Below are 15,673 nucleotides of genomic sequence, written 5' to 3'. Positions count from 1 at the left end.
AATCAGTTTCTGATATATCAAAATAAATGTTGTCAAAAGCTAGAAGTTTTTAAGGTAGAGAATTTGATATAAAAAGAGATTAGGGTTGGACTTGGATAGAAAAACTAGAAGTTTTTAACACTAATATGATCTTTCAAATAGGCCCTGTCAAAATGAGAAAATCTTTTTGTCTGTAAATCCCAAATAATAAATGAATGAGTAATGGCAAAAAGGTATATACATGATCTTCTATAAAAAAAAGACACCAAAGTGTAGTAAAAACATGTGTAAGCCCATTATCAGACGTAATATTCTATAAATATTCCATAATCCAACTTCTAAAACCCAACAGAGACATAACCCCAAGGCCCAAATTACCCACCGGAAGTGGAGATCGTGGAGGTGCTCCAAGCAATCGCGACGGAATCCGGCGACATCGTTTGCGAATATTCCTTCAACGACAAACCATCATCATCCAAAACAAGATCCTCCTCCTTCTCCTTCACGTAGCCCCCATTCTGAATACTATTCAAACCCTCCAACACCTCCTCCATCGACGGCCGGCAATCCCTCTCGTTTTGCAAACACCGGAAAGCCAATTCCGCCACCGCATTAATCATCTTCCTGACCTCGTAATCCGTCTCAAACCCTAGACTCGGATCCACAAGCTCACCGAGTGCATCATTTCGGATCTTATTCAAAGCCATATTCGATAGGTTAATCTCATGTCTGTGCCTCGTAATATCCACCGCCGGTTTAGACGAAATAAGTTCAATCAAAACGACGCCGAAGCTATAAACGTCGCTTTTACTGGTCAACTGGTAGCACTCGTGATACTCAGGGTCGACGTATCCCGGAGTTCCTTGTGGCGCGGTGGAGACGTGGGTAACGTCGGTCGGAAAAAGGCGGGATAAACCAAAATCAGCGACTTTTACGCTAAAACTGTTATCTAACAAAATATTGTTTGTTTTAACGTCTCGGTGGACGACGTCGGAGGCGTGGAGGTAGACCAGGGCGCTAGCGGTTTCGGTGGCGATTTTTATTCTGGTGATCCATGGGAGTGAACCGGGTTTGGATTTTTCGCCGTGGAGGTGGTCAGCCACCGTGCCGTTGGGGATGTAGTCGTAGACAAGGAGGAGCTCACGGCTGTGATGGGTGGTGCAACCGTAGAGGGAGACGAGGTTGCGGTGACGGAGATGAGCGAGGATTCCTACTTCGTTCATGAATTGCTCGACCCTTTTGTAATTGTTTTCGTATAAACGTTTCACTGCTACTTCACGTCCATCTTTGAGTTTCCCTATAATCAATGTAAAGATAACTTTTAAGATTTCTGAACGAAGATTTCGATTTAAGGAATATTTGGAATAAACAATTGAACTAAATGTAAGGATTCCTTTATTTATCTATTGTAGCATTTTATTTCGAACATTTAGCATTGGATTATAAACATTTTCTTGCTAAAATGATCTTTATTGAAAACTCTACAGTATTACAACAGTCCACTTTTGATTTTTCTTATTCGGTTATTCTACTTTGAAAATTTTAAAATTATGTTTTATATTTGGACAATATTCTTATAATTTGATATATTTTAAAGATATAGTGATAATATTCAAAAGAAATGCAAGCAGAACATTATAGTTAATAAATGAATGAAAGTTGCTACTTTTTTTTTCACTTAGCCCTAGACTATGAAGCTAAATGTGAGAAATGATAATATAGTTTCATTCACTTGTTTATTACAGTATCTTACATTCAAATCTTTCGATTATAAAACTGTAGTCTCGATTAGTTTCCTAAATAGAGCTTTAGGGGGTGTTTGGCTTGGCTTTTTAGAAGCTATCCACTTATAGCTAACTACTGTCAATTTCCTTATGATAACATACTTTGAAAATCTAACCAATTATAGAAATTTTGGATGAAATTATTAAAATTGACTACATTTTTAATGATACAATGGTGTAATAGAAATTTTAAAGTACAATGTAACCATAAACGAATTAATGAAAGTACTTTGTTATTTCTTGCTTTTAAACTGTTATGTAACGCATAAATTGTAATTTAAGATTTCCCTATCTAGGACTTCAACTTGGAAAACTTGGTATAAAGTATAGGGCTAAATGCAATAAATAACAACATACTTCCATTTATTGTCTTATTAAGGCCACACTTCAAAAAATCTACTCAATTAAAGCAACACGCAAGGTAGAGTTTTTATAAAGTGCAAAGCCATAATAAGAACATAAAATAGGATGCTATAATCAACTAATCAATGAATGTAGGTTACTATTTTTTGCATTTAACTGTAATTAATATGCATACCGTGGTAAACCGTGCCGAAACCACCATCTCCAAGTTCCTTCTTGGAATCAAAATAATTTGTGGCTTTTTCAAGCTCTCTATACTTAAAAATTTGGACACCATGGTAGGTGTCATTCTTCTCAGGATCCGTTATTGATGATGGATACGAAGAAATGTTTCGTGACATATAAGACGAACCATAATAACGTTTCTTCTTGTTGTTGCGTCTTCGCAAAATATACCAAATCCCACCCATTACAAAAATCCCAAACAAACTTCCAACAACACCCGCGATAGCCTTGACCACCCAATTTCTCCCTGAACCTAAAAGCATCAAAAAAAAAAAAAAAAAAAAAAAAAAAAAAAAGATATATCAATCTTTTATTTAACATGCTTCATTTATAACTATGTATCAAACATTTCTAGAGAATCACAACAAATTTACAAAAAAAATTTCTAGAGAATCAAACATCATAGCAATATTTAGCAACGGATTTGTAAGTTGCTAGCTAATTCTTTTGGTAATGAGAAAGATGATTTACCGTTTCTCACACAATTGCTACACTGCCACTCCAATATAAAACCTTTTCTTAAAACATCGGTGTAATTTTCATACAACAACTCATTCATGCCATCGGTATGCACAGGTACATGAACCAAACTCTGACACAAATCTATCGAATAGTTGTTTCTCATCAAAATTTCAGGGTGGAAGACAGCAAAAGACGAAAATCGACTACTATTAGTATCACAATCAATCGTATATGTCTTCTCTGAATACGGAATGCTACAATTGTAATAAAAGTGTAGATCGATTGTGAGAGAGCTATAGCTAAAGGGGGTTTCATTGGTGCTAAAGTTTCTTAGCGGAATTGGGCACTTATTGGTGTTGATAAAAGCCTTCGAGCTTACAAGAAGGAATGAACTGTTGGAATAAAATATGTCTCTTATGATGTAATCATCGTTGGAGATTGTGAGGACTGGGTTTTTGTTTTTGCAGGTGATATTGAATCCATGGGACCCACAATCGGGTTCTTGCAGTTGAGGTATAAAAAAGGGGAAGGTTATATTTGGTCCGTTTCCACAGTTTTGTGGCAAACAAGAGGTCGAATTGGAGGAAAGGGATAGAGATTGAAGATTAAAGTAAGTAAAAATTGTGAGAAAGAAGAAAAGTTTGTTGAAGAAGATGAAGAAATGAAGATCCATTTTTGGGCGCAACTGGAAACGAAGGAGAAGTAAAGAGAAAGTGTGAATTTGGGAGGGAAGTGTAAAGATTTAAGGTCTTCGTTTTGGTTTGGATCCTTGTGAGTAAAGTCTTTGGTTGGATATAGAATAATAGAATAATAGAATATGATGCTTTTGTTTTGGTTCTAATCATGATGAAAAGTTTGAAAAAAAGTCAAGAGATAGTGTAATTAATTAATAAACAACTAGGAAATAATGTATATATTTATAAGATTCTTATTTGATTATTTCTTATTTTAGAATCTAAATATTAATAACTTAGCTCTTATATTCGTATCTTAAGTTATTTTTAAAAACCAACATATCCATGAATGTTCACACAAAAATATAGATTTACTAGGATTTTACAAGTCTTAAAAAAAAAAATTTATAATTTTTTTAAGTAAATAGGTGTACTATTTTGGTGACATGTGTAAGTTTGGGGTTGGTAAATGTTGACTTGAAGGGTAGAGGAATGGGTCCATAAATCCTTGTTTGAACCGAAAGCTTGTATTTAACCCTGCTTGTGGTTGTAGGGTTGATTTAGGGGAGAGACTTATATGTCCACGCCTTCACATTACGGGAAAAAAAATTATGACGCGTAGACGAAAGCGATCTCACGCGCTTCTAACTTATTTCCCTTTCTCAAATAACTTTGTTTAAATATTAATTTTACTATTTTCTACATATTTGTAAAAAAATCATCTTTCTTCATTAGAATAGAATTTGTTACATTCTTGTCTTTAAATTTTGAGCTATCTATGATGAGGTCCATCAAAAAAGACTACTATATCAATGTCTCGTTTATATTTTTTCAATAACCCTAACAACATGGTAATTTCTATTTAAGGACAAAAATGCTGACAATTATATCCATAATTTCTTTCAAAATAATTAAGTCTTAATTATATTTAAATTACCTTTTGATTTTTGTATTGGAATATTGCTCAAAAAGTCATCATTCATGACCACTTAACTGGAGACACGTTCATTTCTTTATTTAACATCTATTCATTCCAATTAAAAGGTATTTGGGGTTTCAAATACAAAATTCAAAGGTAGTATCTTTGGTAACTATATAGTCATTTTACAAACTGATATTTAATCCATAGACAAAATTATTTAGGTGTTTTAGAAGTCTTCCCTAGTGCTTACGTTAAATATATTTAGGAGCCACTGACAATAATAAAATTATTTAAGTGTTTTATAAGTCTTTCTTGGTGCTTATGTTAAAAAATATATTTAGGAGCCACTAACAATAATAAATTTATTTAAGTATTTTATAAGTCTTCCTTGGCACCTGGTCCAATACAATATAAAACTTTGTGGTTTTAAAAAAGATATTAAAGAGTACTCAAATTAAAATACGTCCTTGTACATAAAAAATAGAGTTAATTGCTTAAAGTAACTTTTTTTTTTCAGTTTGAAATATTTGATTTAGTATTCATTCATTTTAGACCATATATAATGTATTCATCATCTTACACAAAATAACAATATAATTTTATTTTATTATTAAAACAGACAAGAAAACATGTAGCTTAATATGACAAGAAATAAAAAGTACACCGCATAAAGTGCAAATTAACACTAAAGTATATTTATTTAGGTTTATTCTTAAAATATGTACACTTACTTTAATAGTAGTGTTTTGAAACTGGTATGAAATTATCTTCTACTATAATAAGGTTTTTTTGTCACATGTCTTTCTTTTTTTTATTTGGATACATGGAATTTTCTAGAATTTTTAAATTTTTTATTTTCCACTTGTAATTTTATTGTATTTTTCATTTTATTAAATTAAAATTCCACATTTAATATGTAAGGTAATATATATATATATATATATATATATATATATATATATATATAAAGTATTTATTAGAAAGGGTTTATATATGTAATGTATTCAATATATTAAAGCCTCATTAATTTTAATAATTCAAAAAAAAATTCATTTTTCTTATAAATTCAAACTTTTTTAAATTGTTAAAATTTCATATTTAATTTTTTTAAAATAAACTCATATGATATATGGATCTCACACCTAGTAGGAAGAAGAAAATGAAACAAAAAGATAAACATATAATTACAAAATCAAGAAAATCGAGACAAATTTTTCGAAGTTGACCTAAAGACTATGAGGCACAAACCACGCTTAGGCTGACCCATTCAATCTTTCACTTATCAAATAATAGTTCACATCTTTACTTTTCCTTGCAATTACTTTCAAAATATAATATAGTATCATTATAAAATTTGAATGAGTCAACGGAAATGTCGTTCGTATATTCAATTTTTAAACATGTAATTTCATCGTATATAACAAGTTTAGTTGAATATTTAACAATTTAAAATCTTTATTAGTCACGTCAAATCAACATTACCAAATTAGTCTTTGGTCTAAAAAATATACATATATATATTACTAGGTGTGAGACCCATGTATTACATGAGTTTATTTAAAAAAAATTAAATATAAAATTTTAACAATTTGAAAATTTTGAATTTATAAAAAAAATGAGAATTTTTTTAAATTATTAAACTTAATGAGGCTTTAATGTGTTGAATACATTATATATATAAACCCTTTTCAATAAATACTTTACATATATATTACCTTATATATTAAATGTGGAACTTTAATTTAATAAAATGAAAAATACAATAAAATGACAAATGGAAAATAGAAAATTTAAAAATTCTAGAAAATGTCATGTGTCTAAATGAAAGAGAAGAGGACATGTGGCAAAAAACCTTCATTTATTAGGGAGGATTTAAACATAACACTTAATGCAATATTTCAAGTTATTGGTCTTATTATGTTAGTCCTCTAGTGTGGTATATTGATGAAACGCTGCTGCGATGAATATGACAAATTATAATTAATAAAAGGTATATATGGATAATTGTTAAAAAAAAAAAAAAAAAAAAAAGCTTAATAAGCTAGTTGAAAAGCTATTCTAAATAGGATGAGCAAAACCAAACTCGGAAACCAAAAAACAGACGAAACCCAAACCAAAATAGAAACCAATGATATGGGTTCGAGTTTATTAGAGTCCTGAATAACGAGTTCGGTTTTAGTTTTAGTATATTTATAAATCGATAAAAACAGAACCGAACCGAGTTATATATATATATATATATATATATATATATATATATATATATATATATATATATATAAAAGAGTAGCTCTTTTGTCATGTATCACCATATTAGACATTTTAATTAATATGTTGCCACTTATCAATCTATTAGTTTTCCATTTTAAATTTATTAGACTTCCTCATTAATGTGATTCTATTTTAAATTTTAAATTTTAAATTATTGTTTTCATTAATTCACAAATAAAAAATATCTAATATATATCAAAAATTAATTTTATATATTTATTTGAATCAATGATTATAATTTCACATAACTAATAAAAAATATCTCTTAAATTAATAATTTATTTAAAATAACTTATTAATAATTTTGAGTTTTTACTATAAAAGTTTGATTAATTTTATAACTATGGTTCCCACGAATTATAAACTAGTATATATATATATACACACACATATTATATTTTAGTGTCGTAAAGATTCAATACAAGTAGGAAATTTCCTAGATTGTTAAGGCGTTGGACGCAAAAGGCATGTCACTAGGTTCGAATCTCACGTTTGACATGACTCATTTTATTAACTAGTTGTGACCCCTCAAAATGGCCTTAGCTCTCAATATCTCTTTAATGCAGAATGAAAATAAACAATATCATACTCTATGAGAATTTTTGGTAGAGAATGGAGCTGAGAAATTTTGTAGTATTTTGTTCTTGTTGCAATAATATTTATTTTTGTTCTCCATAAAACATTATTAATTTTAAGTTGTTCTTATATATACACACATTCATTATGAAAGTAACTAGTGAGCTATAAGCTATTAACTCTTTACATGAGTCAGGTGATATACTGTTAGTAAATTCTTATTGCGATTGTAGTTAATTTGTAGGTGCTTATGTTATTTATTTATTATTATTTTTTTTAAAAGTGAAGAGTATACAAATGACACTTGAAACCAGAATTATCTTTTGATTGTGTGACATCTCGATTCAAAACTAGATATTTTCTTAGTTTTTCTTATACTAATTTATTTTAAACACTACTAATTTTTATCATCTTTTTCAAGAACTCCTAAAATTCTATAGAAATAATCAAAGAAATTTGAGCGAGCGACAAACCTGAGTCGCATACCAAGCGGGAAACGCCATCGGGACAAATGCAAGAAGGTTTGGAGACCGAGGAATTTGAATTGGACCAACACGACCCACCGGAGGTCTGACACCGGGAGCAAATTCCGCCGCCGTCCACCCTGTACTCCATCTGAAATCCCATCCACAACAACTCCTGCAACGGCATCGTTTCACTCCGGTTAAAATCCTCAAACGCCGTCCTCAAAACCGGCACTCCAATCACACGCTCACATGCATCCCCTACAGCAATCGATCGATTCCCAATGAAACTAACTCTCCCATCTTCATCACCGGAACAATTAAACCTGTTCCTATTCGGAATCGACCTAACCACATCTTCCAGACACGAAAAGTATATCCCTAGAAAAAGAGATCCATCGGGAACGTAACTAAAAAAAGTGTAGCGAAACGTGGTAAGGTCAATCGATTCATTCGGTCTCAACAAACAAGCATTAGGTTGATCACCTTCCCAGAGATCATCAAAGGCGAGGGTGAGTTTAGTATTGTTTTGATCGATTCGACCAACACGGAACGTTGTGTTGTTGATTTTGAGAGTGGTGATGTTGTCTTCTCTGCAAGTAAGTTCGAATCCCTCGAGTCCACAGTAAGATGGACGACCGTTTCCCCAAAAGGGATAGCTCATATACGTGATTGCCTGACCACAAGTATAGAACGTGGTTGAACACTCGTTAAATTGTTGGATGGTTGCGAAGGAAAGAATTGGGAATAGAATGAAGATGATGAGTAAAGGAAACATCATCGTCAAGATGTAGAGTTTGAAATGAAGATGGAGATTGAGCACAGATGAATTGAAGGTATCGATGGTCAATAGAAGTGTGATAGCTTGAAATTTCCATGGAGACAGATACTAGGAATGAAAGAACGTTTAGCTGCTAGTTTTGACTTTTCAGATAGTTGACTATTCAATTTGAAATTGGATTTAAAGTTTACGATAAATTGTTTGAAAATTGAAATGAGAAACTACTTATGTAATTATAACATATTAGAATTAGAATTAGAATTAGAATTAGAATGAGTATTAATTTCTGATTAAAGTTAAATTTATTTATATAATGATGTTCTATTTTTTCCTTGATTATATAATAAATATTGTAATTTGGAAGATATAAATACTATATTTAATTTCAGCATTAAAATATACAAAATTTTATCTTTGTATATAGTCGGTAGAACTACTAGTGTTATCAACTAGCTAGATATAATATAAACAAATGATATTTGTGCATATCATCCATTGAAATTTTACCACGGCTGATAATGTGGTCATTGACTATTTCTATGTGCTCTTGCATTTTTAATAGGGGTAGATGTGTAATTTAACATGAAGCCAGGAGTTTCAACGAAGGTACCTTTACAATGACCCATAGTGATCGCACCACCGGAACAAAAACACATGAGCTCCGTCGTACTGTTATTATGACCGCAGCGCCCACCGGACTCCTCACACTTTTCGCAGCCCTCCGTCCTCCCCCATTTTACCTCAAATCCTTGTCTTAAGGCTCTACTGAACTCCGTCTCCAGCGCCATTTCTGAACTGAATACATCCAACACCGTCGTTACCACCGCGTCATCGCAAGAGTACACCGTCCAATTGAAATTCTCCGGCTCGAAATTCAAACTATTAACGCACGACTTATTAGTAGGGTTACTCAAACACGGTATTTCTCTTGCAAAATCAGGTACTCCGGTGCAATTAAAGTGAAAACTTAGGTTAACGTTTTGCCCCCAGAAATTGAAAGGCATATCTCCCCAATCAATGCTATGGCGTACCCTCGGGCAGACGACGTCGGGGACGACGGGAGAAACGTCGTAGTCCACAAGGACAATACTCTTAGATTCGTAGTTTATGTTAGGGATATAATAAGAATCGCTTCCGAAATAAACAATTGGAACATTGTTGGAGCAATTGATCCCAAAACCTTCATAACCACAGAACTGGGTAGGGGTTTCACTGTCGAGCCTCCAAAAAGGGTAACTGATTGTGATGTTTGCGCAACTGTATGAAAGGCAACTCGGGTAACGCGTATCATTAGATTGAGCGGCTATGGAGATGAAGAAGAAGAAGGGGAAGAGGATGAGGAGGAGGAGAGAGAGGGAAAGCGAGTGGAGAAGGCAAGACATGGTTTTTGGAATGTTAAACTTGAAACAACGACTACAAACACTGGATTCTATTTATAACACATGAAGTTTGTATTGTTGCGTTAAACTTTATATTTTTATAGTGCTAATTGACATTAAAAATCAATTTATCTGTAAATTAAGTAACATGCTTTTGATGAAAGCTTATACAAGTGTGTTTCGTCTACTTAAGGAGGCTCAAGTTGTTCAGTGATTAAGTTCATAATTTTTTTTTTTCAGATTCACTAGAAAATGAATAATTTATTCGACACAAATAAAACTATTTATTTTCACATGAGATATATGGATTTACATCTAACAGTTTATCCTACTTATGGGCTGTAAATATCATTTATTTTAGCTTTTTATCTTATATTGTAGGTGGATCTCAAAAGACATGAAATATCTTCCTCAAATCTGAACATACGACATTCAATGAAAACGACTTTTCTTTGGAACATAAGAAAGTTTCAGTTAGGTTCAAAAAACATCATTAAAGCTTATATGTACATTATACAGTTAATGTTTTCAAAATGTTTAAAAAAACATAAGTATCACCGGTTTTAGCAGGTTTAGCACCGTTTTTAGCGTAAAAAATGTTAGGCTAAGGATATAACTACATAGTTTTTACTTTGTACAAAAAATACACTTTATCAATTGTTAAAAAAAACACTTTTTAAATCTAGAAAGCATCTAAATAAAGTATACTGAAACGTAGAATTGCTAATCGAATCATTGGGTCTCAACGAACACGCATGTGGGAGGGAGGGATCCAAATGAAGAATTTGTAGCTGCTAGTTTTGAGAATATGTTGTTGCTAGTTTTGACTCTTTGTATTATTGACTATTCAATTAAAAATGAATATTATATTTATTATGAATCGATTGAAAACGAGATTTTGACTCTTATTATTCAAATTTTCTCGTTATGGTAGTTAGTTAGAGACTTATATATTGTTTGGTCCGTTTACGGGATGGTAAATTGGTAATAGAACCGATACCATGAAAATTGATAGTTAGCATCAATTAATACTATAATTAAATTACATATAACTATATAAGCTTAGATGATGACGTTTCAAAAAAAAAATTGAGCACAAAATTTATGTTTAAGAATAAAGAATATCATTTTGAGCAAGTAAAAGTTTTTGTTTTTTTATTTTTTATTTTTTATTTTTTTGACTTTTGACTTTTGAAGACGTGTTGACTACAGCACGACTTGTTTAAGTCATCCACGTTAGCTAATATACTTGACTATTTCTAAGCTTCCGAAAGTTAGTAATTTTTGCCTAAAAATGTGAGATTTAATTTGAATCGCGTAGCATTAGTGAACGTACCTTTACAGTCACCCTTCGTGGTCGTACCGTTGGAGCAAAAACACATGAACTCTTTTGTGCCATTATTGTAACCGCACCGGCCATCGGAATTTTCACACATTTCGCAATCATCTATTTCCCACCATCTTAGCTCGAATCCTCCCCTCAATGCTCTGATGAACTCTATCCCCAGCTCATTTATTGAACGAAATACATCCAACACCGTCGTTACAATAACATCGTCATCGCATGAGTACTCATCCCAATTGAAATCCGCCGGCTCGGAATGCACACTATTAACGCACGACTTATTAGTCCGGGAACTCAGACACGGTATTTCATGAGCAAAATGAGGAACTCTGTTACAATTAAAGTGTATACGTAGGTTCACGTTCCGATCCGAGAAATTTAAATGCAAATTTTCGATGGAGATGTTATGGTTCACCCTCGGGCAATCGACGGCAGTAAAAACGTCGTAATCTTGGAGGACGATACTTCTACTTCCGTAGGTTATATTTTGGATATAGTAAGAATCGTATTCCAATTTAATAATTGGAATATCCCGTTGATCACCGTTGCTGGAGCAATTGATTCCAAAACCAGGGTAACCGCAGAACTGGGTGGAGGTTTCACTGCCGATCCTCCAAAAAGGGTAGCTGATATTGATGTTCCCGCAGTTGTATGAAGGGCAGTTGGGGTAAATTGAGTTACTTGATTGAGCATCAATGGAGATGAAGAAGAAGAGGGAGAGGAGGAGACATAGGGAAAGAGAGAGTAGAAGGTTCGACATGGTTTTTGGAATGTTAAACAACTATAAAACACTCGATTGTATTTATAACACAAGATAAAATTTTAGATTTGAAGGTTTCTCGTAAATTTCATACAAGACTAGGCTTTTACTTTTAGAGAGAGTTTCCACAAATTTGATTAGTCTACTGAAAAATTGATACAGACTTTTTGGAGTTTTTGGTTCATGTGGTTTGCGTGGTTAGATGATACACACTTTTTGGAGTTTTTAGTTCATGTGGTTTGCGTGGTTATATTTGTTCTAAAATTGTCAATTTATTATTATTAATATATTAAATTGTGAATTTAGTCAATGAGAAGATGAGTGGGTGTGGTAATATGTCACCCCCATATTATTTTTCTTTTTACTTTTCCCTTCTGATAGTAATGGTATCACACTTTATATATATATATATATATATATATATATATATATATATATATATATATATATATATATATATATATACACACGGTGTGAGACCCGTATATTATACGGGTTGATTAAAACAAAATGTTAATATAAATGATTAAATAGAAAATTTATTTGAATTTGAAATTTGAGATAACTGAAAATTATGAGAAAAAAACATGCAAAAAATAAATAAATTAAAATTATGTGTTTAGTTATCAAATTTGTGTACTAAACGGGTAAATTATAACAAAATGCTAAACACAAAGGTTTAGATTGTAAATTTATTTGAAATTGAAATTAAAATTTAAAATTTGAAATTTGAAATTAATAGTCATTATGGTAGGTTTAATTTATGGAAGTTATATTAATGACATATTGGAAATAAAAAATAAAGTAAACCACAAGTGGAAAATAAATATATCTCAAAATTATCACAAAATGAAATGTGGTCAATTGAATGAGAGAATGACATGTGGCAAAATCATTCTTATTTATTAGGGTAGATATATATATATATATATATATATATATATATATATATATATATATATATATATATATATATATATATAAGATAAATCATAAATAGCTACTGAAAGTTACTATGGAATCAAAATCCATTGCTATTTTACTATAGAATATGCTACGAAACGACTTGTCGTAACTATTTTGCTACATAAATGGTTACGGAATTGCATTATGTAATTAAATCTTAAGTACCTACGTAAAATTGTTATAGAATCTAAATTTATAGTTATTTTACTATGGAATATGTTACAAAATAGTTGGTTGTAACTAATTTGCTACGAAAATAGCTTACGGAATTGCATTCCGTAGCTAAATCTTGAATAGTTGCTACAGAATTAAAATCCGTAGCTAGTTTACTACAGAAATGCTACAAATTCTTTAGTTGTAGCTAGTTCTCTATAAAACTTGTTACAAAATCCATGTATGTAGCTAGTTGGCTACATAATTAGCTACGAAATAAAAATACGTAGCTAGTTAGCTATGGAATTGGGATCCTGTCACACCCCAAAACCGGAACGGCGGAAACGTTCTGGGGTGGATGACGTCATGTCAAGTATCACAACATATGCAGTATAGTAATCAAAGTACAAAAACCATTGCATTAATAGTAATAGTTTTACATAAGTTAAATTTCATAGCAACATCAAAGTAATACAAGTAATAATATAGGTGCAGCTTGGTACTAGGCTGTCTCCACAAAAGCTCCTGGGATGTACCTGTCTATCGCTGACCTGAGAATACAAGTTGTTTTGAAAGCGAGTATCAGCATTTTTATAAATGCTGGTGAGTTCATAAGTATTTAGTGTCATTTGTGTAAGTAAGCATTTTATTCAAAATAACTTTATAAAAAGTAGTAGTTTAGAATCTACGTTGTATTAACGTCCTTTCCAGAAAATCCTATATTTTCTAATTAAAAGCAGTCTTCTACCAAGACTCGACAATGTTATGTTTTAAAGAGAAATTTTCCCTGAAATGCTATCATTACCAAAATACGGTATTTGACTTTAAAGGAAGTAGGAGAATATCACTAGTAAAAGTACTAGGGGAAAATAACATATGCCTCAGCAGAAAATACTGCTGACTAAGGCAAAGAATTCATAGACTCCAGGAGAGTATCGAATGAATGATACGCCTGGCTCAGTCTAACAAAAGGAAACACAGACCCCAGATGGTATCAAATGTACGATACGGCTAGCAAGGTCTAAAACAATGGAACACAGACCCCAGACAGTATCAAACGAAAGATACAACTAGCAAGGTCTAACACAAAGAAACACAGACCCCAGACAGTATCAAATGAAAGATACAACTAGCAAGGTCTAAAACAAAGAAACTCAGACCCCAGACAGTATCAAATGAAAGATACAGCTAGCAAGGTCTAAGACAAAGGGTGATCCTAAGAGTGTTGTTTCCAGAATATAGTGTTAATTCTCGTTACCTTAAGGCCATGAATTATAAGGTAAACATGGAGATACTCGTAACCATATTGATTGACACTAGAGTACTTGACGCCCTACAAGCGTCAGAATAAATATGACATCTGTCAACCCTTGGCTTGGTAGGTCGTGGACTGTAGCTAGCAGTCAGGGTGCGGGAGTGTCAGTCCCGTATAAATCTATACACACAATGCCCGCTCTCCCTACAGGAGACTCTAGTTACTAACTCGACGACGGGGAGATCCGTGTCTTGAAGATGCATCTTGTAATCTGAATTCTATAAGAGGTGCTGGAGAAATGATATAGACTCGCGTGTGAATTGACCCCTGTCGAATTCTCGTACTAGAATGAGTGAATAGAGCTTCCTAACTATTCCTATAATAGTTACTAGTGTCTCTGATCTATGAGTGACAAGTGGGAGGATGCCCTTGTTACCCAAGGGAGATGAACTGATCGATGTAAACCTTTATGTCTATACATGTATACATGATATATAATTAATGATTAAACGACCTTCAGACGGATATCCGATCCCACCAGACCACATCCAAACGAGGAAAAGGAAATAGGGCGAACTAGCCTTCCTAAGTCCTTTAAACATTATTTATATAACTATACAAGTACATGCATGCATTTAACAAAGTAGAAGCGTTTAACGAAGTAGAAGCGTTTAACGAAGTAGAAGCATTTAACGAAGTAGAAGCACTTAACGAAGTAGTAGCATCTAACGAAGTAGAAGCATAGAAGCATGGAAGAAACCTTTGACGAAAACTTTGGAAAACATTTACACTTAAGAAAATCATGACTTGATATCCTTTTGTAAAATAAGTTTGAAGACCTTTAGAAATCCTTGAAAATCTTTCATAAACAAGTTATGAATATAACTTTGATAAAACAATATAAGTAAAGAAAAACCTTTGTTTAAAATACTCCTGTAACTAGTTTTGAAGTAAACATACAGCGCGAGAGACAATTTGAGAAAAGATTTAAACAAGTAAAGACGTTTTGGAAAAACATTTATAGTATCATACTTGGTAAAACAGCTGAAAGTGTAATAAATCCTTGTGCATGCGGGTTATTAATCGCATATGATTAATATGATAACTAGCATGTTTTAAATTGTATTCCCCCCCCATAAAAGCATGTAAAACATTTAAAAGGTTAATTCAGGGGTATGAACTCACTTGTTGTAAGCGGATCGAGCGAAAGTGCCGGTTGGGTGCTCGGTGTCAAGTAAAGACTTGAACACACTTGGTGACCTATTAACATATGATGACATGTGTTTACATACAATTAGTAAATATAATACTAAT

General features: G+C 32.2%; 1 protein-coding gene across 4 annotated transcripts; it reads right to left on the bottom strand.

Moving 5' to 3' along the window:
* Positions 1–202: 202 nt before the first annotated feature.
* On the bottom strand, positions 203–12,070 carry LOC145066503 (LEAF RUST 10 DISEASE-RESISTANCE LOCUS RECEPTOR-LIKE PROTEIN KINASE-like 1.2). Of its 4 annotated transcripts, XM_079013779.1 has the most exons (4): positions 9,112–10,039; positions 2,823–2,954; positions 2,302–2,604; positions 203–1,276 (listed from the first exon to the last, which is right to left on the bottom strand). In XM_079013779.1, exons 1-4 carry the CDS (start codon positions 9,881–9,883, stop codon positions 354–356), a joined length of 2,130 nt encoding a protein of 709 aa, XP_078869905.1. In that variant the 5' UTR covers positions 9,884–10,039; the 3' UTR covers positions 203–353. The 4 variants fall into 4 exon arrangements, with proteins under 4 accessions (XP_078869905.1, XP_078869908.1, XP_078869906.1 ...); XM_079013782.1 differs by lacking the exons at positions 2,823–2,954; positions 9,112–10,039 and adding an exon at positions 11,217–12,070; XM_079013780.1 differs by lacking the exon at positions 2,823–2,954 and having other exon boundaries at positions 9,112–10,021.
* Between the last annotated feature and the right edge of the window lie 3,603 nt (positions 12,071–15,673).

This window comes from Lactuca serriola, chromosome 8 (genome assembly GCF_051521515.1).
Source record: "Lactuca serriola cultivar US96UC23 chromosome 8, Lser_US96UC23_V15, whole genome shotgun sequence".
In the NCBI taxonomy this organism is placed as follows: Eukaryota; Viridiplantae; Streptophyta; class Magnoliopsida; order Asterales; family Asteraceae; genus Lactuca; species Lactuca serriola.
Note: the sequence above shows the minus strand (reverse complement) of the source record. Positions and strands in the feature narration are given on the sequence as shown.